General features: G+C 37.4%; 1 protein-coding gene across 1 annotated transcript; it reads right to left on the reverse strand.

Annotated features, from left to right (window-relative positions):
• Window positions 1–19,008: 19,008 nt before the first annotated feature.
• LOC110154960 (solute carrier family 35 member G2-like) lies at window positions 19,009–27,945 on the reverse strand. Its single transcript, XM_055160164.1, has 2 exons — window positions 27,763–27,945; window positions 19,009–20,499 (listed from the first exon to the last, which is right to left on the reverse strand). Exon 2 carries the CDS (start codon window positions 20,471–20,473, stop codon window positions 19,115–19,117), a length of 1,359 nt encoding a protein of 452 aa, XP_055016139.1. The 5' UTR covers window positions 20,474–20,499; window positions 27,763–27,945; the 3' UTR covers window positions 19,009–19,114.
• Window positions 27,946–27,953: the final 8 nt, after the last annotated feature.

Consider the following 27,953-nt stretch of genomic DNA (forward strand, 5'->3'; position numbering starts at 1 on the left):
AAGTTCAGGAAATCTCCTGTCTTTTACCATATAACGGTTTGAAATCCTTGAGATCTTAGCAGAGGACACTTCAATTTATTTCTGAGATCTTATTTTTATTTGTTTGCTTATTTTTTACATTGAAAGTATGAGTTAATGATTGAAATGTATTAAAGACCCACATCTTGTAATTATATAATGAAAAAATAGACTAAACAAAAGCATGTTTTAGGATTTTGGATATTTCGATTGCACTGAAAAACAAGTGAGAGGGCTTGCATCTTCACAAACCTGACTCTTGGCCTAGAGAAGAGCCTCCTTCTGCTTATCCCTATAGAAATGTTCCTTTTTCCTTTGACTATGATATTATTCCGCAGTAGGATATTAAACATATCTATCTCCATGAAGAATGTTCCAAAGTATGGTTCTAACTTTTCATAGAATCGTCCACGTGGAGTGCCACATCTAGAAAGTTACACAGTGTTACTTTAAACATTCAAGTAGTTATATTTTCAGTTTAAAGACAGATATATTTGTATTTGCCTATACACTTATTAAATGTAGAAAATGTAGTATAGTCTATACCGCATTGTATTTTGTCTTAACTTCAAATTAGAAATCAAATGTTATGTACTAGCTCAGCAGTTTTTATTTATAATTTCTTGTTTAATCTCCCCCCTCTGTTCTTTTCCACCAAAGAATGTGTGAATGTTATGTAAGATTTGCAAGTAATTCTGCATTTAGTATTTATTATGTTATTGAACCTCTATTGCCTTTTAACTGTGTAATCAATATGACCTAAGAGACTGTTATCGAATCACAGTGTTTGAATGCAGCCCAGGAAACAGAGGTTTTTCTGCGTGAGGGCGTGTGTGGTAAGTCTCATTCACCACAACATCTCATTATAATGTTATGGGGCTATGGAGTTAATAATAAAACAAGCCAAGCGTAACCACAAGTTTACTGCCCATAGCACTGCTGAAATATTACTGGACTGAGCTGGAGAATGATTGGAGAGATGGTGTCTAGAGTACAAGGATAAATACTACATACATAAGTGGACATTACTTTAAAATTGTTATAAAAATGACAGTTTGACCATGTTTTATGGATTTATTTTTGACAATAAATACATACAAGATATATGTTTAAAGCTATACTGTGAAACAGTACAGTAACCATGGTGTCAAGCCAGTGGCAAACTCTGCAACAGAAAAATGGCATCATAGCAATTTAAAGGCTCATATTATTCTATTTTCTGATCTATGTTATAATGTTGTTTCCTTTTCACAAATATATCTAGAGTTGAGTTTTGTTTCATTCACACATATTTAACACTCAAATCCTGTATATTTAGACTGAGTTCTCCTCTCAAACAGAAAACACTCTGTTCCACCTTGTGATGTCATGTGGTAATACAGAAAGTGCTCCACTGTGTTTTTAACTCCAGTCCATACACCTTCACTAGAATCATTTGGATAATTTCACCCCTGGAATTCCCAATCTCTGCTATGCTAAAGGTAAAAGATAGTTGTTACATTTAAAACTACGACTTGATGACATCACAAAGTGGAGCATTTGTGATGAGCATTTTGAGCTGAGATGTAGACAGACTATTAATAAAGGGTTACTCAAATATGTGTGAATGAAGCAAAACACGGCTCCACATATTTTATTTTATTTATTTATTTAATGACAAATCTCAGCTAAATCTCACAAGAGTCATATATGTGTAATATAGGACCTTTAAAGGTGCACTATGTAACTTTGCTGGTGGAGGCTCCATCACCTTCTCATTATTTGCCTTCCTGGAATGTTTCCCAGTTTGGTAGAAATCCATCTTTCATTTATTTAATTACAGGTTTTTTTATTGCCAAAAAAAAAAAAAAAACTACTTGTCTCTATGGAAATTAAGTTTTATGCCATTTTGTTTTGCCATTGAACATAACATCTCCATGGAGAATAAGCTTTCGAACCTTCCACCTAAAAACTTTAATACCTCTTGAAGATAGACTACCCTTTTTAATCCTTTTAATTCCCAGACAAATTGGCTAAATAAGAGTACATTGTCCCCAGCTCAGTCCTCACTGTTAGTCACTGCTCTTCCTCTCTGTGTAATCCTATTTATATCTCCCCTCATTCTCTCTTGTCCATCAGCAGACTTCTTCTTCTGTGGTGCCTTGGCTCAGGTCTCCACGGTGACGCAGGATGGAAAGAGGCAGCAAATTAAATTGTGCAGAGCTGAGTGAGTGATATATGTATGTTATTAATGCTTCCTGGCTGTATTTATATTGTGAAACATGTTATAATTATACATATAATAGGCATAATCTGGTTTTAAAAAGTGCATTTGTATGAGCTCTTACTTAAAAGCTTTTTTTCCTTAGCTTTAATCGCATTTTCATTACCATTTCTTAAGTGTATAAAATTTAATTTACCGTCAAGGAGTCGTTCAGGCTCATGTGATGTCTGTTAGTAATCTGATCTTGGGTAAATAACAAAAATCATGCATTTTAGATTTGCTAATGCTCCAGCTATAACACACAAGTATGTTTTGGTATGTATGTCCTGTATATCTAATGTATGAAAATGTCCTGTGTACTGTGTAACCTTTCTAGTGGGGGCGTCTTCAATCTGTTGCAAAAGAGATGATACTGTTTTGTTGGAATGTTACACAATATGGCATTTGTGTGTATTCATCTAGCATTTATTACAATTCATTTTTATTGCTCAAAAATGGAAAATAATGCATTTTTACTGTGAGAGATCTTGCCTCTCCTCAGATCTAATCTGTAATTTGGCCCAATTGCATTGCTTGCTTGTCTTCATGGAGCTGTACACATATGTTTAAATTCATGCAACTTTTCAGGCAAAGCAGTAACTTCTTAATGCATGGAAGCAGGTGATGGACCCTTCACCAGAATGGTTTCACAGTGCAACTTTAAAGGGCCCATATGAGCTATTTCCTGATCTATGTTATAATGTTGTTTCCCTATCAAAAAAAAACCTAGAGTTGTGTTTTGTTTCATTCACACATGTTTAACCCTTCTTAGTTAGCCTGAGTTCTTCCATCAAACAGAAAACACTCTGTTCGAACACTCTGTGTGATAATACAGGAAGTGCTCCACTGTGTTTTTAAACTCCATACAACTTCATTAGAATCATTTGGATCATTTCAGCCCTGGAATTGCCAATCTCTACTGAACTAAAGGTAAAAAGATCATTTGAAAACTAGTGTGTCATGACATCACAAGGTGGAACAGAGCATTTTGAGTTTTGGAGATGTAGACAGACTAATAATAAAGACTCACTCAAAAATGAATGTGCGAATGAAACAAAACACAACTCCAGGTCTGTTTTGGAGCAGGTAACAACATTATATCATGGCTTAAAGCTCATTAGAGTGCAGAGCTACAGACACACTATACTGTTTACAATCACTAATATGTTCTCCTCTCCGCATAGCACATTTAAAACTAAAACTAAACCATTTTAAAGTACAAATATTTAGCTTAGACACAAATGTCATGAACGAAAATGGGGAATTAGAGTTCATTTAAACCTGGTCAAAGTTTGAAAAACACAACAACGCCCAAGAAAACCACCCACTGGTCTTAAACATCTCTACACTGGCAGACTGCACAGTGTAACTTTGTGGTTTTTTCATTAGCACAAGTTTGTAGCTGTTTAATTTCAACCAACATTTGTCTGGAAACGCCCACTGTCACATTTCCTTTCAATCTTCCCAAAGACAAGACTTGGTGCCCTCTAATTAGACCTCAAAATGCCAACAAAGCCATCTTCAAATCCTTTTTATCATTCTTGCTGTTTGTGTCGGTTAATTCCCTCCCCTTTGTTGCCAGTTGGAAGATTTTCAGTTGCCAGTTCAGATTTTCAGATTTAGTGACAGCTAAAGAGTAGGTGTGGTTGCCAGGTTGGGGCGTCGGTAAACAGCGTCTGGCGGTACATGATAAATCTGCTACAGACTTGTGCATCGACCAGAATAGAAGGCTGACCTATAGAAGGCAGTGACTTTGAGGAGCTACAGAGATGAAAGGGGTGACGCAAACACTTGGCTCCTACGACAACTGAGTGAATTCAAATTTATTTATAAAGCTTGGCAAAAGAAGCAAGTCTCAAGAGGAGGCCAGCGTAATCTTATTGATTTGTTATGAGGAAATATAATACTTCATTCTTGTACATTTTTACTTTACTGCCTTGTCAAATTAAGCCTATATACGGACAGAATATAAGCTTGAAAAAAGTTAATAGTGTGAAATGGGGGTGAAGAGTGGGAAGGACATTCTAACTTGTGACACTGAGCATGACTGTTGTTTTAATTATAATTCTGTGCAGTAAGAGGAGAGTTGAGAGCCAACAATGTGTCTGCAGTGGCATTAAACTTCTTCATCTCCATGGAGACAAGCAGATGATGCCATTGGGCCGAGTCACAGGTCCCATCTGACGATCGGCGACCAAGCTCACAGTAAGAATACACGGTTTCATATATTTTGTAGCAATAAAACAACAATAAATGCGGCAAAAAAATGGCATATGTAGTAGATTTGATCGCTGCCATACTGTGGAACATTCCGCAAATATGCTTGTCTCCATGGCGATGGTAGGACAGACATCAAAGTTTAATAGATTTTTATTAACACGGATTCATTCTTAAGACATAAATAACAAGAGGGTATAACAATACCGTAATTCATATCTTATTGTGACTTGTGCGGAAAATGGGAGAAAATTCAGTTTTGATTGGAAATTTTGGAAAAAGGGCATTGAACACAAATGACGGTGTTGACACGTAGGTAAAAATCCTCATCCTAAAAGGTAAATCTTTCTGTAGTGTGTGTCTCCATGGTCCCGTTAATGTACAAAAATGTGCTTGTTGTTTCCATTTTCCCTCCATAAAGCTGCCATCACTGCCTCCTGCTGTGTCCCCTCTCTCTCTGTCCCTCTGTCCCCTTGTCCCCCTCTCTCCCTCTCTCGCCTCTCTCTGTCTACATTAAACTAAACCCGGACACACTATAGAACCGACATTGGGACATCTACAGCTCCTGGAGTCAAGGCTAAATCCTTGAACTAAATCACACCTGTTTGGAACAAACGCCCCACAAAACTATGACTGATGCAGTTAGAACTGAAGCAAATGTCATTATTTTGCTGATAAAGGGTTTATTCTAGTTGTTGTATAATCCCACTTTGACAATACAGCAGTATTTGTAGATGTTTTGGGTCATATTTACTTTATAGCTGACGTAGAGATTGCTTGCTTTTAAGAGTGGATTTGAATCTCTAGTTATCAGAGTTGAGAATAACTGAATACATGAAGCCAGAATACGGAATACTACTTTGTTACTTTTTTCATTTGGTGGTACTCAGAATGAAGTTACTTTTTTTTTTAATTGAAGGAATAGATGGTTATACTTGATCACTCAGTGAAGGCTTCAAACTGCACAATATTAGTGAGAAAAATATAAAACACTTCTCTTGTGGTGTGTGTGTGATTTTTCCTTTTCTGCTTAGTGATAAATAAATGCATAACAAACTGTGAAACAAATAAAAAGCTGTTTTTAATGTTTTTACACTATAATTTAACTGCAACACAATGTAAAAAGTATTTATAAGTATTCAGAATGCAGTACTCTGATTGGACCATGTATCGGAAAATGTTACAAAATACATTTTAATGCAGGTATTCAGTATTCTGTAACTAAATACATTCTCAAAATATGCTTCCCATCACTATTAGTAATGTTAGGGGGTCAAATACATGATTACACATTTTGGCTACCATTTACACCATTTTATTGGAATACAATATAATGTGTCACCTTTTTGATCTTTTTTGTTTTGATAAGTCTTTAAAAGAAAACTCTGTTTCTTTCTTGCATAACTGCTAGTGTGTTTTTCATGCAAACCAGTCACGCTACCCAGTTTGATTTTGTTTGCAATTTGCCATGGAAATCTGGATTACTCAAATATTTTTATTGTTGCTACCCTAAATATTTGATCTAAGCTTGCAAGATTGGAGTTCTTGATACAGAAATATGTATATGCCACCAAATTTATGAAAAGGATAAGTAAAAAGGTAGAAGGCAGTTTATTCGCCATCAAGAAACAACTTTACTCTAGTAGCATCAGAATGACCAATGTCCAAAGATAAAATGGAGATTACATTTTAAACATTATCTAATTCAAACAATAACTATTTAGTTGATGACCTAACTGTACATTATCATTTTATTGGGATTAATGTTTTCCATACAGATCAATAGAGAAGCTATTCTCAAACTTTTCACAACAAGACAATATTTGGAGTATCATCAGATCTAAACCAGATCTTCAAGTGGACTATACCAGGTTAAACTAGGGCTAAAACAGGTCTATAATAGGTCTATAATAATAAACTACATCATTGCAAGGACTTACCCAAAGTAGATGAAAGTTGATGCAATTGACTACAAGCAAACTGGTCTTTTGAGGAATCCACCACCAAAACAAAGAAGTAACACAAGTTAAGAAACACAGGAATAAAATATGAATATGGCCCATAACTATTTGTTCCAAGTTAAATCAATTATAATACCCAGATGACATTTTCTGTATACTATTTGCTTTAAAATATCTGGCCTTGTTCACTGTTAAACTTGTACATTCAGTATTTTGTCCTCATATATTTTGGTTCTCCGCCCTGGTCCCCTTTTTCGTGACGCCTCTATTTTAGTTTTGTCATTTTACCTCCATCTGAGCATTACTCAGCCTGCTCCCCCCTCTGGCCCTCCCCTCTCCCTCCTCCTCCAACCCTGCACTTTATAAGAGTCTACTCAAAACATTGGCTCACTCAACTTTAGGCTGGACTTTGAATCAGTTTGAAGTAGTAGTAGTAGTTATAGTAGTTTAAATATACAGATTCCTAAAGTAGCAGTTATGTTTTTCCAGTGCATCTGGAGTGTATTGTGGGTTTGTGGATGTTTTGCTGTGTCTTTAAATGAAGTTGATTATGATACAAATTGCTCGGACAACTATGACAATGAAATCTCTATGGACCAACAAGACGGTAAGACACCATTCATGCTTAAACTAAGTGATTATATGCTCGAAACACACAAAAAGCAGCTCATTTTCATTTTTTAAAAACTTTATTTCATTTGTATATATTGGACAGTGTATCTCAGTTTTTGTCATTTGAGTTTGGGAATATTTTTTAGATAAATAATCAGTTATCAATAAATAAACACACGGCAAAATATATGACTGACTAATATGATTTCTTTTTTAGTTTTTGTTTTGTATTTTTTTGTTTTGAGTATGTGTTAAATCAAGGAACTTTTATCCGGGGGGAAAAGTTCTCTTTAGTAAACCTCAAAGCTATTTCTTTATTTTGATGACAAACTTCACAAAGTACCAGTGTTTCTTTTATTTTGGACCTATGATATCATTCAATTATCGTCAACATTCATCTGAACCCATCATTAACTATATTTTATAACATAATTGATTCACTCACGTCTCAGATTTATTCGCTATAAGGCACGGGATGTCCTAAAATACACTGAGAGTCAAAAGTTTGGACACACCCTCTTCTTCAATACTGTATTTGTTTATTCTATATGTTTTCTATGTTCTAAATTTTAGATACACACAACACACAGACGACATCAAATATATGAAGTAAAATGTATGGAATTATGTAGCAAAGAAAAACATTTTAAATAACTCTACTATGTTATAATTTATATTCAAATTCTCAAAGCTTTGTCAAAAAATATTTTGTAGTTATTTAACTTTTATCTTGCTTAATATATTTGACCTAATCCGTATGTACCGGTATATAAAATGTAGAAAGTAGTTAAAAAAAAAAAAAGACTGAATGAGGTTTTGACTGGTAGAGTATGTTTAAACCAATCAAACGTTCAGATAAAGCGTGGCAACTTTGAGGATTTTAATATAAAATGTATATATAAACAATAGTAGTCATTTAACTTTTTTGTTTTTACTACATAATTCCATATATCTTGCTTCATAAATTTGATGTCGTCTGCATGTATATAAAATGTAGAAGAAAAAAAAACACTGAATGAGAGAGTGTGTCCAAACTTTTGACTTGTAGAGATATTAAATTTGGAGATACAGTACTGATATCATGGGCTGTAATGCTAAATCACCTGGAGTACAGTTTGATTTATTTTAGAAAATGATTTTGTTGCAGTGCTACAGTTTTGTTGTTTGTTTAGAGAAAGGAAACTTGTAGCGGTACATGTCACATATTCACTGTTCTGATAACAACAGTAAGTTTTCGCAGGTAGTGATTTAACACAAAAAATACTGTTGTAAAATGTATTTGAGTCTAAAGAATTGTGATATTTTGCAGAATATTATGTACCACAAATGTATTATCACAAAATCATAGTGTTGTTGTATCGGCGAGTTGTTGTGAATTGTATAAAATCGCGATCCTGTGGTTCCTAGCCCTATTTTGCACACAGTTGATGCAGTGCTTAGTGATCTTAAAGCTGCACTGTTAAACTTTTTGGTCACCTTCTTGTTTCTATGGATATGACTTTGCTCTGCTTGAAATATTCCACAGTGTGACATGAAACAGTTCTACCTTACATTTATTAAATAAGGTGGTTTTATAGCTCAAACAAAACAAAACAAAAGAGGCATTCTGACTGTGAACGGGGTTGCCTCTCCACAGATCTGACCTGTAACTTGGTCTGGTTTGGTCTCGATAAAGAGGTTTAATACCATACTGTGAAACATTCTAGACAAAGCAAAAACAACTACATGAAGAAAAGCAAATGATGGACCCTCCACCAGAAAAATTACCCAATGCACATTTAATTTCTTATCTGATGCTATTTCTCTGACTTACAAATGTATTCTACAGATCTATGCTCACAAACCATGCTGTTCACTCTTCACAGAATCTCCATCAATGGGCCCATGCCAGGATGACGCCCCCCGCTGGGACAAGCTCTTCACCGTGCTGGAGGACTCTCACATGCGTCAGAACATGCTGCTCTCGGCCGTGGATCAAAACTGCGGAGGAGGAGGACTCACAGCCATCAAGATGCTATGGGACAAACTCACCAAAGGGGCCGGCCATCTTTGTAGTGCCAACATGGAGAAAATATGCAAAACTCAAGCTGAGCAAATGCACTTAAAAATCCGTCAAGAGTTCTTGGATATTATGAATTACAATATTGAAATGGAAAAGAATTTGAATTTGACATTGCAACATATCCTACACCGAAGCCACGAGACGAATATAAGACTGAAGAGACTTGAAGACAGTCCCAAAATGTCTCCTCATCCTACATCAATACCTAAGGCGTACGTGTCCACAGCGACGGATAGTGGTTTAAAGGGACAGGAAGTAGAAAATCAATGGCTGGACAAAGGTGCAATTGGGAAAACCCTGGTCACCATAGCAACGGAGCTACAAAGAATTCAACACCAGCTCGAGGTGATGGAGGAAACGAGAAAGAAGGGGAGAGGAGACACATAAACTGATTAAAGAGAGTTTCTGTGTAGTGATATTTTGCACTTATTCAAAACAAGTAGCTTTTTATACTGTATATATTTGTATGTTTTTGAAGCCAAATTTGTAACTGTACATTGTCGCATCATGTCCGTCAAAGAGGTTAGCCCATATATTTTTTAAAACATTGATGGTCTGACAAAAAATAGATTCTAAATGATCTAAATGTTATGTTCTGTTTTACCAGGTGTAATACGCGTTGATGCTTGATGCTGACCATTATAGCTGGTTAATGGACCTGTACCCTTTTTTTCAAACATATTTGAGCAAAATGTGTCTTATATATTATATAAGCAGCTCTTGAGGTCAAATTCAAGTCAATCTTTATACATGCATCATGAATTTTGGACTTCAGGTCATTGCACAATGCATACTGGTAAGGATTTTCCGAAAAACTGAGCATCAAACCACCATGTTTGTTTTCCCAATGGGATGCCTCTATTGACAAAGCCAGTCTTTTCTCGTCTTTTGAACCATATCGCTTTTGTTTCTGGTTCTGATATCATCATATTTTAATTTTGGGATTCAGACATTGTAATTGTGTGGTTGTTCGGTGTCCTAACAGCAGAAAATGGCTTGAGAAATAGGCTTCGGAAGTTTGCAAACTCCATAAATGTAAAAAGGAATCAGATCTGTGTGACTGCAAACCTCCATTCAAACTGTTTCCCTTCCCAAACTGAAAAATAGTGAAAGGCGAAGGTGATGGGCAACACCGATACACAAGAAAGATGAAAAAGGTAACCTTTCATTGCCTAAGAAATCATCCCGAGTTTGCAGTGAACGTTTTGTATGTGGAGCGCCATCAAAGCATGATCCTGTTTGTTAATCGAGAGGTACAGAAGACAAACAAGCCAAACTCGCACTTTCTTGATCTTGTGGCTTTACAACAACATCACGTCTTGGTTGCTTTGCAGTGGGAGATGTTTCTTGGCGAACAGTTGGTGCCTTTTGCTTTGGCGTTGATTTTTTAAATTCATAACCGAGGTTGAGCGAGGGATCTGGATTTTGCTTTGATCATGCTCCACATATAAAATGTTTGCTGCAAACTCGGGATGATTTAGGCAGTCAAAGGTTACCTTATTTGTCTTTCCTGTGTATCAGTATTGCCCATCGCCTTTGCCTTTCACCATTTTTCAATTTTGTTGGGAAGGGAAACAGTTTGAACGGAGGTTTGCAGTCACACAGATCTGATTCCCTTTTGCAGTTATAACAATTACACAATTACGATGTCTGAATCCCAAAACTAAAATATGACAATATCAAAACCAGAAACAAAAGCGATATGATTCAAAAGACAAAAAAAGACTGGCTTTGTCAATAGATGTATCCCACTGGGAAAACAAACAGGCCTGTTTGATGCTCACTTTTTCGTAAAATCCTATGCATTGCGCAATTACTGGAAGTCCGAAATGCGTGATGCATATATTAAAAATGCATAATATCTGGTTCATATTTTCTAAAAGTAAGTAGTAAAAATGATATATATGTCAAAATATACCCACTGTGTACTGTGTGCATCTAATTATGAAGCGTTTGTCTGATAACCAGGAAGTGCACTTTAGCATGTTGGTTGTGAAAGTTGTGAAAAGTGCTTAGAATTCATGACAGAGAATATTTAAGATGATCAGAATGCATAAGGTAAGTGAAGAATAACTATGGACCACTGCAAACTGTTTAAAATGAACTAGTCGTACACATTTTTAAGACAGTAAAATGAGGTACAGTGCCTTTAACTGCTATTTAACTGGATTTAGATACAGTTTGAATTATCACTAATGCTCCTGGAAAACCAAAGTTGTGATGACCAAAAAACACCATAGCAGAAGGTTTGTATTATTGCGAAATAGGGCTAATTTGTCAGACTCTAATTACTGCCAGTAGGGGTCTGTAAATGCACAAATGACTTATGGTTTTCAAGTCAAACCAGCAAATTTATTCAAAGTTATGTTTATTTGTCTATTGTGGTTTTACATCATAAATTCAGACTTAATATCATAGTATGTTTTCCGCACCATTTTTCTGCTGGTTGGCGTCGCTGTAGAGAGCTGTTGTAAGGTAAAATACAGCTTACCCAGCCAGTTTGTGCCCACTCAAACATTTTCTCCAATTTAATACAAGAGCGCAGACAGAGGAGTTGCTGAATTGCTACCTCTGATTTGACAAGATGGAAAACGTGTTTGGAAAAGCTTATTACAGTTTGTACACTATTTGTTCATGGCAATTTGAAAATTGTACAGGCTAAATGTTATTGTTATATTAAAGCATCAGATGTAAGCTTGTCTTTTATTGATACTTTGAAGTGATATCACGCAGGGGGTGTTCTACGTGTATCTCTATGGGCAGCGATGTTCAGTTACCATGGAGACACAATGCGCATGTTTGATAATGCTGTCAAAAAAGTTTTAAGATTGTCTGAAGACTAAATAAAAAACACAAAATGGATTTAAACAGCACATTTTCAGGAGTCTGTCTTCAATTATGAGTGTTCATGGTAATGTTTAGGTGTTAGATTTTCAACAGAAAGGGGGGTCAGTCCTATGTTCCCTCAGCCCTTTGTTACCTTTTTCTCAAAATGAAATGTGAAATGTGAAGTAATTTTTATATTTATACCGCGCCACTGTTCCAGGGCGTAATTTGGACATGCTCTTTTTTGAAGCCCCCTATAGAAAATTGAGCTTTGTATTTTTTTTTTAAAGATATAATTTGCAAAGTGCTTGTTCCTGGCACATAAAAGGTTGAAAAACCAATAACCCCTTTTCTAGTTTTGAGAGAACTGCTTAAATTATTTAGCTTTTTTTTTTTTTTTTTTTTTTTTTTTTTTTTTTGCTTATTGTTCTGTTTACAAAGGACAGCAGTCACAGCACTTACAGACTGCCTGTTCCTAGCACATAAAAGGCTGAAAAGTACTAGAGGCCTTTCGAGTTTTAAGTGAACTGAATAATAATGAAACATTTTGTGTATTTAGATTGTTCAAATGTGTACTTTTCATTAAGGAATTCTAGAAAGATAATTGTGTGCTGTGTCTAAATTACACTAACTCATGGAGGTGAGTATAATTTCGGTATAAAGGTTCGTCACTCAATCCTATGTTAGAGCAGTGGTGTTGGAAGGGTCAGCCTTATGTTCCCAGTGCTAAAACTAAAAGCGACATTGCATCTGTAGTCAGCAGCTACTGGATAATAGGTTGGGTGTAACCACTACCAAATTGGGAGAAATGAGTATAAAATCTGATGCAAATTGTTAACAAGACTGAGGGAACATAAGGGTTGTAGGAACATAGGGCTGTAGTAACATAGAGCTGTGGGAACATAGAGCTGTGAGAACATAGAGCTGTGGGAACATATAGAGCTGTGGGAACATAGAGCTGTGAGAACATAGAGCTGTGGGAAACATAGAGCTGTGGGAACATAGAGCTGTGGGAACATAGAGCTGTAGAGCTGTGGAACATAGAGCTGTGAGAACATAGAGCTGTGAGAACATAGAGCTGTGGGAACATAGAGCTGTGGGAACATAGTACTGAAGGAGTTCCCAGCTAGCTTGTGACTGTAATTTTAGATGTGAGAGACTTCTTTAATAGCACAAATCATGTCACCTTTTGAAGTTTCAACCAAGTCACTGAAACTTTTTTCTTTGTGGTCAGATTGTGTTAAAATAAAGATCAGATTAAGTCAAACTTGAGTAACAGAGCTTCAGACAGAGTAATGCTTTCAATCATGTTAAAATTAATAACTAATTAAAAATAAGACAGTGGACTGGGAGCTGTGGGTGCATGTCACTGACAACAAAAGTACGCAAATAAAATGAATTGCTAATTTTGATGCATAATAAATATTAAAACAACACCACAAACTGAAGTGTTAGAAATAAAAATAATGGAGTAGTTTTTATTTGAATTTATTTGAATTTCAATAAGATTTTAATAAGGGTTACTGTTAGCTTTGAGAGACGATTGATGACTGCTCATTTAATGTAAATATTTGTAATGTTTACTCACTTTACAATATACAAAAAAGTATAGTAGTATATTTTTCATGCTTTTTGTCTGTAATCATGTAGTTTAGTGTGTTTTCAGGCGGAATTCATTTGTCTCAGATGCTGTGCTTGTCCTATAATTTGACCTGTGCAGTCTGGTCGGCTCCAGTGTTCAAGTACAGTAGCCTCCATTTAAACTACAACAACCGCTCCCAGTCATTAGCAGCTTTATTATGGCAGAGCAAAGAGGCATGAATGATTAGTCCTTTTGTCTTCTGCTTGTTTTATATGTGGTTTATAACAGTGGATAATGAAGATGTAATGTTTGATGTTCTTTTCTCCCTCTCATCTTCCAACTTCCAAATTACAGCCATTATATTTTCCTTCCGCCTTGACTCTTTCTTTAGTTTCTTTCTTGTTGTCCATCTCCTGCAGGCTTTCTCTCTTCTCCCTCTCTCTGTCCCCCCCTCACTCTTCACTCTCTTTCTATCTCTTCCTCTCTCTCTTCTCTCACTTTCTCTTTACTCTCTCTCTCCCTCTCTTTGTCTCTCTTCACTCCCTCTCTCTCTCTGTGTCATTTTCCTAATTTATCTCATATACCCAGCCCCTCTTTATAATTTTTTGTCCTTTTTTCCTGTCTCTCCCTCTCTCTCTCTTTAGCTCTCCCTCTGTCTCTCTCTATCATCAACAGTGGATAATGAATCTGTAATGTTTTGTGTTTTGGTAATTATTTTCATAAACTCTTGTCTATTTTGCTAGTGAGAGTGTATTATGTCTCTGTTCCTGTCTCATAAATCTGGGGACAGTCGGAGAAAGACTTGGATGTGTTCTACTGACTAGAAGAGTGAAAATGTAAATGCTAAATGTGCTGTTTGATGGCCCCATATTAAACTATTTTCTGATCTATGTTATAATGCTGTTTCTTCATCAAAAACATATCCAGAATTGTGTTTTCATTCACATGTTTAACACACAAACCCTGAGGCTGAGTTCATCTCTCGAACAGAAGACACTCTGTTCCTCCTTGTGATGTCATGTGGTAATACAGGAAGTGCTCCACTGTGTTTTTAAACTCCATTACACCTTCACTTGGACTTGGATAATTTTAGTACTGGAATTTCCAGTCTCCACTAAACTAAAGGTAGAAGGTAGCTGTTAACTTGAAAACTACCTCTTCATGACATCACAAGGTGGAATTATGAGCTTTGGAGATGTAGACAGACTAATAATAAAATTAAAAAAAAGAAAAAAAAAAGAAAAAAAAAAAAAAACATCTCCAGATATGTTTTTGATGAGGAAAGAACATTCATGGCTTAAAACTCAAGAGTCAATTTTGCGTAAATTCCAATTACTTCTTAATGGAGCTTCTTGCTGTTTGGTATAGGCTTAGTTATAAAGCCTAATGTGACAATAAATCAATGGATTTCTAAAAATATGTGAGTTTGTCATTTAAATATAAGTGAAGTAAATCCATGTATACCAAAGGTGGATGTTCTTTCTACTTTGTTTAATGACATTTAAGTCTATTAAGTACATGAGTACACAACTGAAGAAAATAAACTACTGCTACAAGTCTTACTACATTTTAAATGTTTTTAAGTTTTCTGGTGAAGAGTATATACCTGCATATTTTCATGGATGTTTTCTTATTTTCTCTTGACTCTATGACATTACATTTGACCAGTTATTTCATTTAATCTGTTTTTAATGCTCAAAAATACTTAATCAGCTGGTTCACAAAAAATCTGCATTTTAGCAATAATAATTTTAGCTGTCCTGTATCTGAATTCAGTGTTTTGTTCTGAAGATGGCTTGCAGCTAGCAGCCGAAACATGTCAACAAGGTAAATACACTTTACTGCATTGTCTTTAAAAAAGAACCCAAGAAGTTAAAGTATATAAGAAGACAAAATGAACATCTTTTGCTGAATTCAGTATTATTGCCCTATAATGCAATGGAGCTCAACAGTGAACGCCCACCACCCGGTTCCAGAAGTAGACCAGTAATGGTCAACAGTTTTTAGAACACTACCAGTTTTTTACTTTTTACTGTTTACTGTTGACCAAAACATATTCTAAACTTTTGATTCATGAAGTGTCCACCTTTGGCAGATATAACAGCTGAACACACTCGTGGCTCGTTCTTTTTTACAATAAAAATCAAATATTCTTCAGTAAGTTCTTCCCATGTATGTTGCAGAAGTTCCCATAAATGTGTGGCACTTGTAGGTTGCTTCACTCTTCTCTCCACTTCATCCCAAACCAGCTCGATGGGGTTTAAGTCTGGACACTGTGCTGGAAGCTCCGTGTTTTCAAGCTCACCATCTTGTTCTTTTTTCCTGAGGTAGTTTTGGCACAGCCTGGACTTGTGTTTTGTTATCTTTTATCTTTTTTTTGTTTGTTTGGTTTTTTTTTTTTAAACCTTTGTTTGTTCAGTTCTTACATTTGTACCATTTCAAGCTCTTCTTTGGACTTGCACGACTTGAATTGCAATAAATAACTGGAAAATTTTGAAAAAAATATAGTAGTAATTAAAAGTTTGTAAGCTTTCTCAAGGCTAATCAGCTATGTGGAAACTCATGACCTATACTGTTATTTACAAATCTTACCCCATCTCCTTCATTATTTTAACTGAAAATGCATGCACCTTACCTAAGTATCACCTTGTAACAGTATTTAGACAAAGACAAATCATGACAGTGCTCTCCTCACACACTGTCTCTGTAGCATCCACTCTTTTTCTTTTTCTCTCTCTTTGTCTGTCTCTCTCTTTAACCTGTTACCTCTTTGAATGGCAAATCCATAAATAGTATTTTGACGATGACAAATCATGACAGTGACCTCCTCGCAGGCTGTTGCTGTAGATGTTGATTTGACATATTCCTTTGACACTGTGCGTTGCTCGGTTTGGCTCTGTCCTCTTTACTGAGCCTTCACACACACATCACTCACTCTGAGCCTCTTATCTGCACGCCAATGCTATCATCTCCCTCCTCTTCCTACTCGTTTATCTCAACCAAACATCACCTCTTTTTCCCCTCCCTCTCCCTCCTCCCATTTACCACACTTCTCTCTCCCTCTCTCCTCTTATCCTTTCTTCCTCTCTCTTCTGTCTCTATTCCCTCTCTTCCAACCTTCTATTTTTTCCGAAACAAAAAAAAAACTTCTCTTTCTGCCTGTCTCTCTCTTCTCTTTGTCCTCGCTCTCAGCATCTTCCCCTTTCTCTCTCGCTTCCTCTCTTCTCTTTCTCTTTTTTTTCTTTTCCCCCACTCTAGATTTACTCTAATTTATCTCTTTTATCTATTTTGTCTTTCTCTCCTCTCCTCAGCCAAACACCATTTCTTTCCCCCCTCCCTGTCCCGCCTTCCATTTGCCACTTTCTGGCTCCCTCTCTCTCCTCCCATCATCTCTTCACATGTTTTCTTTCTCTATTCCCTCTCTCATGTCTTACAATATTTTTTCCAAAACATTTTTTTCTTTTTGTCTGTGTCTCTCTTCTCTTTGTCCTCTCTCCTCTCTGTCTTCCCTTGTTTTCTTCTCTTCTCTTTCTCAATTGATTCTCTTACATCCTTCTATTAATTTATCTAAAAAAACAACAACTCAACTTTCTTTCTTCCTTTCTCTTTCTTCCCTTTTTCTGTCTGTTCCCCCACTCCCACTCTCATCATCCTATAATTTATCTCACAAAACTACCCTTCTCTCTTTCGTCTCTTTTCTCTCCTCCTCTTCCCCATCTGTGCGCCAACGCTATCATCTCCCCTCTTCCTACTCATTTATCTCAACCAAACATCTCCTCTTTCCCCTTCCTTCCTCTCCTCCCCTTTTCTCCTCTGCCTATACTTTTCTTTCTCAATTCTCTCTTTCATGCATCTGATGTATATGACACTGACACAAACATGTTTCTCTTCCTCTATCTATCTGTCTCTTTCATCTTCCTATGATTTATAACAACCATCTACTCGTTCTATCTGTTTTGTCTCTTTCCTCTCCCCCCTCTTATCCTTGTCAACTCTATCCCTCTGCCTCAACTTCCCTTTGTATTTTCTCTCCCTTTCTTCCTCTCCCTCCCTCATTTTCTTTCTACCTTTCTTTTGTCTCTCCCTCTTATCTTCCAACTAATTACAGCTATTATATTTTCTTTCCTCCTTGACTTTTTCTTTCGTTTGTTTGTGTCCAACTACTCCTCTCCCCCCACCTTCCTAATTTACTTAATCTTTTGCTTTTTTCCCATCTCTCCCTCTTTCCTTTCCCCTCTATCTCTCACACCTCTATCATCTTCTTAATACTTTCTCTAACAAAACCATTATCTCACCTCTCCTCAACACCTCCTTTCCTCCCTCTCTCTCTCTCCTCCCTCTCTCTCTTCCTCTTCTCTTGTTACAAACCGATCAATCTTTGGCGGCCTCTCAGCTGGCTCTTAAAGGTGACTGACATAACACTCACTGCGCCAGTAAATACACTAAATACATAAATACATCATAATAAAAATAATAAACCTGCGTAAAGAAAAACATGTTGTGCTTTTCATAGATTTTAATGTCACGTAACAACAACAGCACTGAACAACACAAGATTGGCACGTCCCCAGAAGCAAAGACAATACAAAATAGATAAAGCTTCCATAAACATTTAGCATCAAGTGTCTTATTTACAATCACTATGACAACCACAATTTCAAAAACAGTTGGGACACTTAAAGATGTAAAGGTCCCTGCCTGAATATGGACTTCTTCTGTGGAGGTTGCATATTCTTGGACACAGCATAGGTTAATTCTATATCTAACATTCAGTGACCCAGGCCAAGATCGGACTCAGTATTTATTGTGTGTATAATTTTGTTGCAATAGTGGAGAAGTTTGTGATCTTTTGAGCTGTACTAAGTTAAAAAAAAGTTATTTCCAGGACTAATTACAGGTACTTTCTGCTATTTATTTGTTGTAGTTCAGGCATTTTAATGATACAGTCTATTTGAAAATCCTTCACAAGTATCATCTTGCAGTATTTTTATTGTATCAGTGACAGTAGACAGTAGTAGTTTCAATATGACCATTTATTGCTGTATATCTCTATATATGTATTGTGCTTAAAAATTTGGTATTGTGACAGGCCTAACTGTACCTTAACCTTAAATACATATATCTTCAGCAATATTAAATATCAAAAAAATAATTTATTTAATATTATTTTACTAATCTTTTGTTGCCTTTTTCACAACTCTTTGAAATTTCTACAAGTCTAAAACTGTTTCAGTAGGTCTGTCTGATAATATTCCAGAGCAGTTCTTCTCTATTTTTTCTCAGGTTGCATCTTTGGCTCTCAGATCTAAACCAGGACTAAGCCAGGCCTAAACTAGATCTAAACTAAGTCTAAAAAAGGACAACAGCGTAACCTGAGTTTTTTCAAACATAAGACCAAAATTTATGAGCTTGTGAACGACCAAAATCACCTCACGTACAATAGTTTGAAAAACACCATCCTAGTATTAGTGAAAGAATTATGTTTTTATGACATTCATTAGATAAAAAAGAAAAAAAATTGGCTTTTACAAAGTGCCCCAACTTATTTTGAATTTGAGGTTGTATTTCTTGGCATTGTGAGAGCTGTGAGTCATCTATTTAATGGGTGAATCCAGGATCTCCTCGTACTCCTCCCTCTGGCGCCTGGGCACGACTCTGGATGGTAACAACTTCATCGCCACCATCCAGCTCACACTGATCAAAATAAAAACCTCCCCGATGATTTCGAGTGCGGAGGGCGCTTCTGGCAGTACGGCAAGGTACAGGAGCATGGCAAGGGGCACCTCCACAGTTTGAGAAGCCGAGACTATGGCGGGGTGAAGGCGGGTGAGGGCGTGGGTCATTCCTAAGAAGGCAGCGACGGAGCAAGCAACCAGTCCCAAGATGAGACCCCAAGCTTGGGCACTCGTCGGCCAAGACCACCCCTCCTGGAGCAGAGCCAGAGTAGCTGGAGATAGAAGACAGCCTGTCCAACTGACCGTGAAGAGGGCAGTTCCTACGCCAATTTTTTCCTTTAGAGATCGGTATCCGACTAGTGCTAGGGCCATCCACAGTCCCGCAAGTGCAGACAGCGACCAACCAAATGCCCCTTTCCAAAACGCAACAGGGTCTGAAGGTTTGTCCACGTTGTATTCGTCAACCGTAGGAAGCAAGACTAGGCCCAATCCGAAAAGTCCAGCGATGATCGAGATCCCGTCCATCAAACCTAAGCGTTCTTCGAGGAGCAAAAACGCGAGGATGGCGGAAAGGGCGGTGGTTGTGAGTCGCCATGTTGTCGTAGCGTTGCCATTGGAGATAAAAGTCAAAGAGGAGTAAGCGCAACATAGAGAGAGTGAGTACGCAATACCATAAAAGATAAGATGAAGCCGGTAGCCGCTTGGTCCGAATGGATTTTCACCTTTTTGTAGTGGGACTGCAACAGAAATGAGTTGAAAGACCGATCGCACTAAGAGCAAAAATAGTGGACCTAGTTTGAATTGTTCAGAAGCAACCCTAGTTAGGACAATGAGAACACCATGCGCTAACCCTGCTCCAAGTAAGCCCACCCACGTCATCCGTGAAGCAGACACTGAAGCTTCTCCAAAACTAGCCAGCTGCTCCCCGACGCCTTTACTAGAGGATCCCTTGGGTGCTTTACCATCCCCACCCTCTCCACTGGTCCCTGCCGCAGATGCAGATTTCGGGGTGCTGTCTTTGTCCTTTGAGGTAAATAAAGTCAGTGGCCATTTCTTGCCTTCTGTTAAACGCTTTTTGTCCGATGTCTCTTCTAGGAAAGATCCAAAGTCCTCGAAGGATGGCGCGTCATCATAGCCCTCATCTCCGGGTTGGGGGAAGTGGGTGTGGATGCCCGGTTGGGGGGAATAGGGGGTGCGGGTGGCATACTGAGCAGTCACTGTGTGCGGGTGGATCTTTACTCTTTTCTTAGAGGTGCCCAGAAGGTGAGCCGACTCCATGGTGGAATGTCAGATTGGACCAATACCTGAAACAACAAAAGCAAATCTGATAAGTCTTAGTAATAAGATTTTTTCATATAATATACCCCATTATTTTTCTCTAACACCAATGATCATAGAGTTGTATTTTTGACGACAGGCAGGTATTTTTTTTATTTAACCAATCACTGCTATTTGGTTGTGACATATGTAATGCGCCAAATCCTGTAGGAAGAAGGGCAATAACGTCTTTCCCCTTGATAAAATTCACCAAACATTCTCTTTGTTCCGGCTTTAAATCCTTGATCTCGGGAATTGTTGACATCACAGAATGTATGGCTTTGTCTACATCCATCTCGACCGCTTTATTTACTCGAGTACTCAAGTTTAACGTCATGGCTTCACAGCTCTTTGCTGATGGGCAGGTGCGTGGCCTACAACTTCCGGGGTTCTAGCAAACCATGTAGTGTATTCCGATTCCTGACCTAGTCACTGGAGAGAAATGAAATTGAACGGAGGCACTAGTTGGCGCCAGCCTGGTTACAGCTTTAGACCAACATTTATCAAATATGTTATAGTTTAAAGGTGCATTGTGTAACTTTCCTGGTAGAGGTTCCGTCAGATACTTCATGGAAATGTTGTTGCTTTGTTTGGAATGTTTCATAGTATGGTATAAAATCTTTCTATCTTCATGGAGAGCAAACCAAGTTACAGGTCAGAATCTGTGGAGAGGCAACCTTGCTCGCTCAAAATGCCTGTTTTTCTTGGTATTTTTGAGCGGTAAAGCCACCTGCAATTGAAGAAAATGTAAGGCAGAACTGTTTAAATTCATACTGTGGAAAATTCCAGGCAGAGCAATGACATATCCATAGAAACAAGCCAGTGATGGACCCCAAATCAAAAAGTAACACAGAAAGCACCTTTAAATACTTATGAAAAAAAGCATGTCTTCTTTAATTGACTTTTTTTCTCTCCTTCTATGTAAAATATGTAGTCTGTGAATGAATGTCTCTAGGCAAGCAGGACAGATAGATGCTTGTACAGTGCTTCTAAGTGCACTTAAAACATAGTATTTCCTTCCTTCAAACCCCTCTCTGTGCTCAATGCTCACTCAAACTCCCTCTCTCTGGACACATACTTGATATCTCATATATCTTTAATATCCGGGACAATAATAGCAGCTGACTCACATCTCACTGCTGCCTGGCCATTGTCTGCAACCTGCTCTGTAAATAAACCAATAATCTGAGTCTGAGAAATGTATGTTTATGCAAAATTCCTCAAAGTCACTTTTACACACTTTACAAATCAGTCTACTTTTTTGGAGTAGCCTATATCGAATTGAAATGGCTTTTTTACTAGTCACAAGTAATAAAGCATTAGCCAACTGTTTTTCATTTAGTCGCTCTCTCCTTACCAGGACCATGAAAGCTCGTATTGATCACTGGCTCCTGAAAATGTGTTGTTTAAATTGATTTTGTATCTCTAAACTTTTTTTTTGTCAGTGTTTGCTAATGTCTGCATCGTGTCACCATGGTACCAACTGAACATTCCGCCATTAGAGATGCACGTCCAACACCCCAGGCTGATGTCACTGCAAGTTACTCACTATTATAGACATGAATACGATATAATGACGATTATCAATTAACCAAATAACCTTGACATCCCTTTATTGCCATGAATGCGATTCCTCTTTTTACCCTTCAGTGACGGAAGTGGTTTGAATACCAATTACATAGGACCTTTACACCTTATTAAACCTTTCCCTGAAGCACCAAATTTCTCTTTTTCCCATTTCACTCTGTCTCTCTCTGTCTCTTTCTCACTCTCCTTCTCTCACTTTGTTTGTCCTTCTCTTTCTCTCTCTCTCTTTTCCCTCTCTCTCTCCTTTTCTTCTCTTTCTCCCTTTTACACCCCATATTAACCTCGTAATTTATGATGACAAGCCTTAATCTCCATATCCATACACCATCTGATCCAGGTCTCCTTCATGGGCGAATACTTCTCACCACTGGAGTTACTGGAGTTATGGCCCACTGCAGTACACTCATATGGCCACACAGGAGCTGCAATCTGGGCTCTGGAGCTTTAAATCTGTAGTGCATTTGCCAGTTCAGTGCATTCACCTGCTGTATGGGAATAGCCTGGCATCTTCTAGGCGCAGTGGTAATTTGCGTTTAAACGAATCTAATTTTACATAATGGGATACTTCCTAGATGTAACTGCTATCAGTGTTAGAGAGAAGAGGAGGAAATGGCAAACATTAAATCAATAGGTGATTAGAACTTTAAAGTGCATTACGGAACTTTTTTGGTGGGGAAGATGCTATGAGATTGTCTATAATGGTCCACAGTATGGGAGTAAATGGAGTTATATTGCATTTATTCAATTGCATGAGTTGTTTTAAAAAATATAAGAAAAACATACATTCTTTCTGTGAGCTTCTTATCACTATGGTAATAGATAGGTTTAATGATATTCTGTGGACCATGGCAAAGCAATAACATCTCCATGGAGACAAGCAGGTGGCTGACCCCTCACTTGAAACATAACCTATGACCCTGTCCACACTAGTACGTATTTGAGTCATTTTCGTTGCGGATGCATTGTTCGTCCACACTAATCCGATGGAAAACGGCTCCAGAGACAGAACGATCTGGTGCCGCCAGCTCCCACAAATTCATCTGAGTACAGACCTGATCTGGCACTGTGTGGACGCCTGAAAACGCTGATATGCTGATGCAGGTCTAAGCACTGCGAAGTAATTCACCACCAAAACGCTAAGAGGCTAGAATATATGTCCATTCATATATATGGTCTATGCATACGGCCTAGAGACATATAATCTCAGAAAAGTTTAACATGACACAAGCGACACAATAGCGAGCTGTTTTTGAGTGCTTAGTTTATGCAAATTAGCCATACGGTTTTAAGATTCGTTTCTGTAAAACGTAAACAAATATGCTCAAAGCTGTGTGGATGGGGAAGGCTTGTGAACACAGAAAGGACGTGTGTGGATGCAAATAGTTTCCGATATGGTGATACGGTGATAAGCAGAGTGTGTAAAAGTAGTCTACAGGGTGCACCTTTATAAGCCTTATTTCTATGTAACCGATGAAACCTCTTATTAATTTTAACCATTTCAAGCTGATTTCTGATCTATGTTATAATGTTGTTTCCTCATGAAAAATATACCTGGGGTTGTGTTTTGTTTCATTCACAAATGTTTATCACACAAACACTGCATATTTAAGCTGAGTTCTTCTCTCAAACTGAAAACACTCAATCCCACCTTGTGATGTCATTGTCATGGTTCATGTTCTGTAGTGGTTGTTTTTGCTTATTTTGGTGTATCTTTTTCCTTTAGTGTTGTGCGCCCGTTTAGTATGAAATTTTCCTGTCTTCTTGTAGTTTTGAGCTTTACTTCCTGTCTTGATTGTTTGCCCCACGCTGTTGTGTTTCACCTGTGTCTGTGCATTTATACCCTCTGTTCTCCTCTGCGCTTTGTTGGTCCATTGTATTTGCCATTGTCTGTGTTTTTGTCAGTGTCTTGTCCTTTCATGGCAGTATAGTTTCAATTTTTTGATTTTGATATTTTATATTTTTTTTTTTGGTTTGTTATTAAAGACCTTTAAAGCAGTCCTGCATTTTGAATCCTCCCTTTGTTTCCTTGTGACAGATATGTAATAACACAGGAAGCACTCCACTGTGTTTTTAAACTCCATGCGCCATCACTATTCATCATGTGGGTTAATTCAGCTCTGGAATTGCCAATCTCTATTGAAAAAAATGCAAAAGGTAGCTGTTAACTTGAAAATTCCAGATGGATGACATCACAAGGTGGAACAGAGCATTTTGAGCTTTGGCGATGTAAACGGACAAATAATAAAAATGGTCGCTCAAACTAACATGTGTGAAAGAAACAAAACTCAACAACTCCAGGTATGTTTTTGATGAGGTAATGAACATGGCTTAAAGCTCACAAGACTCAATTTAGTGTAATATAAGCCCTTTAAGTTTTCTTTCTGCTTTTTCCCGTACCACAGCAGCCATTTCCCTCTAAGGTATGAGAAGCCTTGTTTATGTTGTCTGCATTGAACAATAGGACAATACCTCATTATCTTACACTGTGTGGGAGGAGATAGATGAGTGTACAGAAATAGATCTTTCAGTGATATAAGTTTCACAAACAAATTAATACATGAGCTCCGTAAGACAGGGGAGACAAGGATTGATTTTTTTTAAAAGGTGCGCAGTGTAAGATTTCTGGTTAAGAGTTCACTACTTCCAGGACTGAAATGATCCAAATGAGTTTTAAAACACGGTGGGGCACTTCCTGTATTACCACATGACATCAAGTTGGACCAGGGTGCTTTAGGGTGTGTGAATGAAGCAAAACACAGCTCCAGTTATGTTTGTGATGAGGAAACAACATTATAAAAGAAATCAGAAAATAGCGTAATATGGGCCCCTAAAGTTACATCATTTTTAATCCAGTTTTGATTTGATTTTTGATTTTACACCTGGTTCCCTGCCTACAACAATTCCATTCTTCCACGGTTGGGATTAGCAAACAGAGTACTATGACGTATATGATCCCCTGTGATATGTAATGTAATGCCATAGATGAACCAGATATACTGTGCTCAATTTATTTGTTACCGAGATTAAAATCGCATCTATTTTGGTAATATCCGTCTAAACTAGAGGCACAGGCTCTGTTCTGATCCAGTGTTGACATGATGCTGGCCTTATTTCACTGTTACATAAATCCAATGCAGAAGCTGACATTATGATAAATGTCAAATCCATTTTAACGCAGCACTGGTTGGAATGGGAGACAGTTTTCTGTTTAATGTATATTCAAAAAACATGCAAAAAGGAAATCCACAAATTATCAAGCTATTATCCTGAAAGTGCCCATCTATATAGCATTTCTTTTTTATGGGTGTTTTATTGATCAAAAATAGTTTGAAACATGCATTCTTAGAGATCTATGTGGTGGCATCACTTTCTTGTCTCCATGGAAATAAGCTTGTTTAATGGCATACGGTGGAACATTCCAGGCAAAGCAATAAGCTCTACAAGGAGAAAAACAGGTGTTGGACCCTTATAGTGCACCTTTAATATTCATTTATCCATTTCAGCATAATTATACTACATAGGCTTATTGAATATTGTGATGTAATTTTAAACCAGAACATTCTGACCAGCTGTGTGCATGTGTGTGTGTGTGTGTGTGTGTAGTCCTGGAAATGATTTGTTGAGATGATAGAACTGGCTGTGAATCACACTGAACCCTCTGCTCTCTGTACAGTCATGTCCGGCTGCACATTACTGTACAAAGGTCATGCTCTCGTCCTCTTCTCCTCATCGTACGGCAACGTGTTTATAAATGATTCATTATTTTCTACTAGGGTCAATTTGCCCACATAAAAATACTATCAATAACAGACAACATCTTGTTCTGTGGCTATAAATATAAAAAGCAATTGGAAGTGACTGAGACTGATTTAATAATATCAGATATGACGCTAATGTTTTTTCTCACGGGCCAGTCATTCAATCATTACTCGCCAGACAGGATGTTGACTATAAACAGAAATTAATTGTGCTTTTAAATATGGTTGATGCACTATATTTACATGGTAGCTACTCTCATCTGATCATAATCTATAGTCTTACAAAACACAAAGCAGCATCAGAGCCACAGTTAAAATGTCCTGTATATGCATAACAATCCATCTAACCAAAGTGGATTGTGAGTGTAATTGCTATGAAGAAATACAGTAACATATGGCTATCATTGATCTTATAATAATAATTCTCTCCCTTGGGCACACATAACATTAATTCTTATTCTGATAAATGAATTAGTCTACTTCTGAGGTTTACACTCATTAAAAGTCTGATCACTATCACTATGTCTGAGTTTATCAGATTATCGAAATGTCATGAAAAAAATCAAATGTTGAAATTTCTCTTTTATGATGACTGAAATTATGAAAAGATAAACTAATGTGGCAAATGAAAAAGACAAAATGTGCTTCCGTTCTGGTGGAAGGTCCGCTACCTACTTGTATTCCTGGAGATGTTAATGCTTTGCTTAGAATGTTTCGTACTACGGCATTACACATATCCATCTAGCATTTATTCATTGCAGTGTTTCTATTACTCAAAAACAGAATAATTTCTTCTGTGAATAAGAGTGACTTTCCACAGATCTGAACTGTCACTGTAATATAACCTGCTTGTCTTCCTTGCAATAGAAAAGTTTAATCTATACTGTGGAACATTCTAGAAAAAACAATAACATTTCCATGGAGACAAGCAGGTGGCGGACCCTGCACTAGGAGAAATGTTACACAGTGTACCTTTAAAGTTATTTTAAAATGTATTCTATTGTACTTTGTCTTCCAAGTTGTAGGTCTATAACAGTTACTCTAAACTCCATTGATTACCTATAAACCTACATCAAAATCTGATCTAATTAGTGTGATGTTATCTGATTTTTACTGGCTGGATCAATAATTAGGATTCAGTAGGGAACCAGAATGTCCATCCCTTCTTATCTCTCTTTGTAATTTACTATTGTGAAGGCTGCTGAAACCTCTGCAATGCTACAACCGCAGAGTTAACAATAGTTCCACTTCTCCCAATATAAACCGTATTTTTATAGCAATTTTTCACCACATATTAACCCACATGTAACGTAAGGACGCGGCAGATTGGAAAATACTCTCATTTCGTAAATCATTATTGCTATATTTATGTAAAAGAAATCCTAAAAATATACCATAGCCTATAACTGTTCTCTATGATTCATCCTGCACTGCTAGTCGTCCCTGTGTTAAGGGAATTACGTATATGGAGGTGCGTACGTCTGTGTATTGGAAATAGGCTATGTGTATGTGTGTGTAGGTGTGTGTATATGTGTGTGTGTTTTTTTTTAATCCTCAAGGTTATCTGGGTTCCTGCGATGACGCCAGAGATTTGACATGAACAAATTGAGTAGACACGTAAAAGTCCTTAATGGCAAATGTACGTGATGTCTTGTTCCAACACACTTTTACGCAGCGTACGGGAGGCTTGCTTGACGCCCCATCTTCTGTACCTGCGGGGTTTTGTTGTGTAACCAAAATCTTGAATGAAATCTTTTTTTGCGTAACGTTTATGGATGCATCGTTTAGGTAATTTTGTAATCTGGTTTTGATTTAATTTAGTTACATTATATATTCATCAAAATATTTAAATACAAATCCCAGGTGACCATATTGAGGTTACGTTTCAATTAGCCATTAACTCACCTGCTTCGGCTTCTTCACGGTTTCGCAATCAGACGCTCTTCACTACGCTCCATACTTTAATCTTCCCCATCCTTATTCTTCCTCTGCAGTGCTTTCCACTCACTCAAGGACGTCGCTTTTACGTTATTTCCCCGTGTCACGCGTGCGTTGCCTGCTGGTGGTCCCTGTCACCTTAGCGCACCCTCTCCACC

The sequence above is a fragment of the Boleophthalmus pectinirostris genome, unplaced genomic scaffold (assembly GCF_026225935.1).
Source record: "Boleophthalmus pectinirostris isolate CB_2022bp ecotype Guang Dong unplaced genomic scaffold, ASM2622593v1 HiC_scaffold_10, whole genome shotgun sequence".
Lineage (NCBI taxonomy): Eukaryota > Metazoa > Chordata > Actinopteri > Gobiiformes > Gobiidae > Boleophthalmus > Boleophthalmus pectinirostris.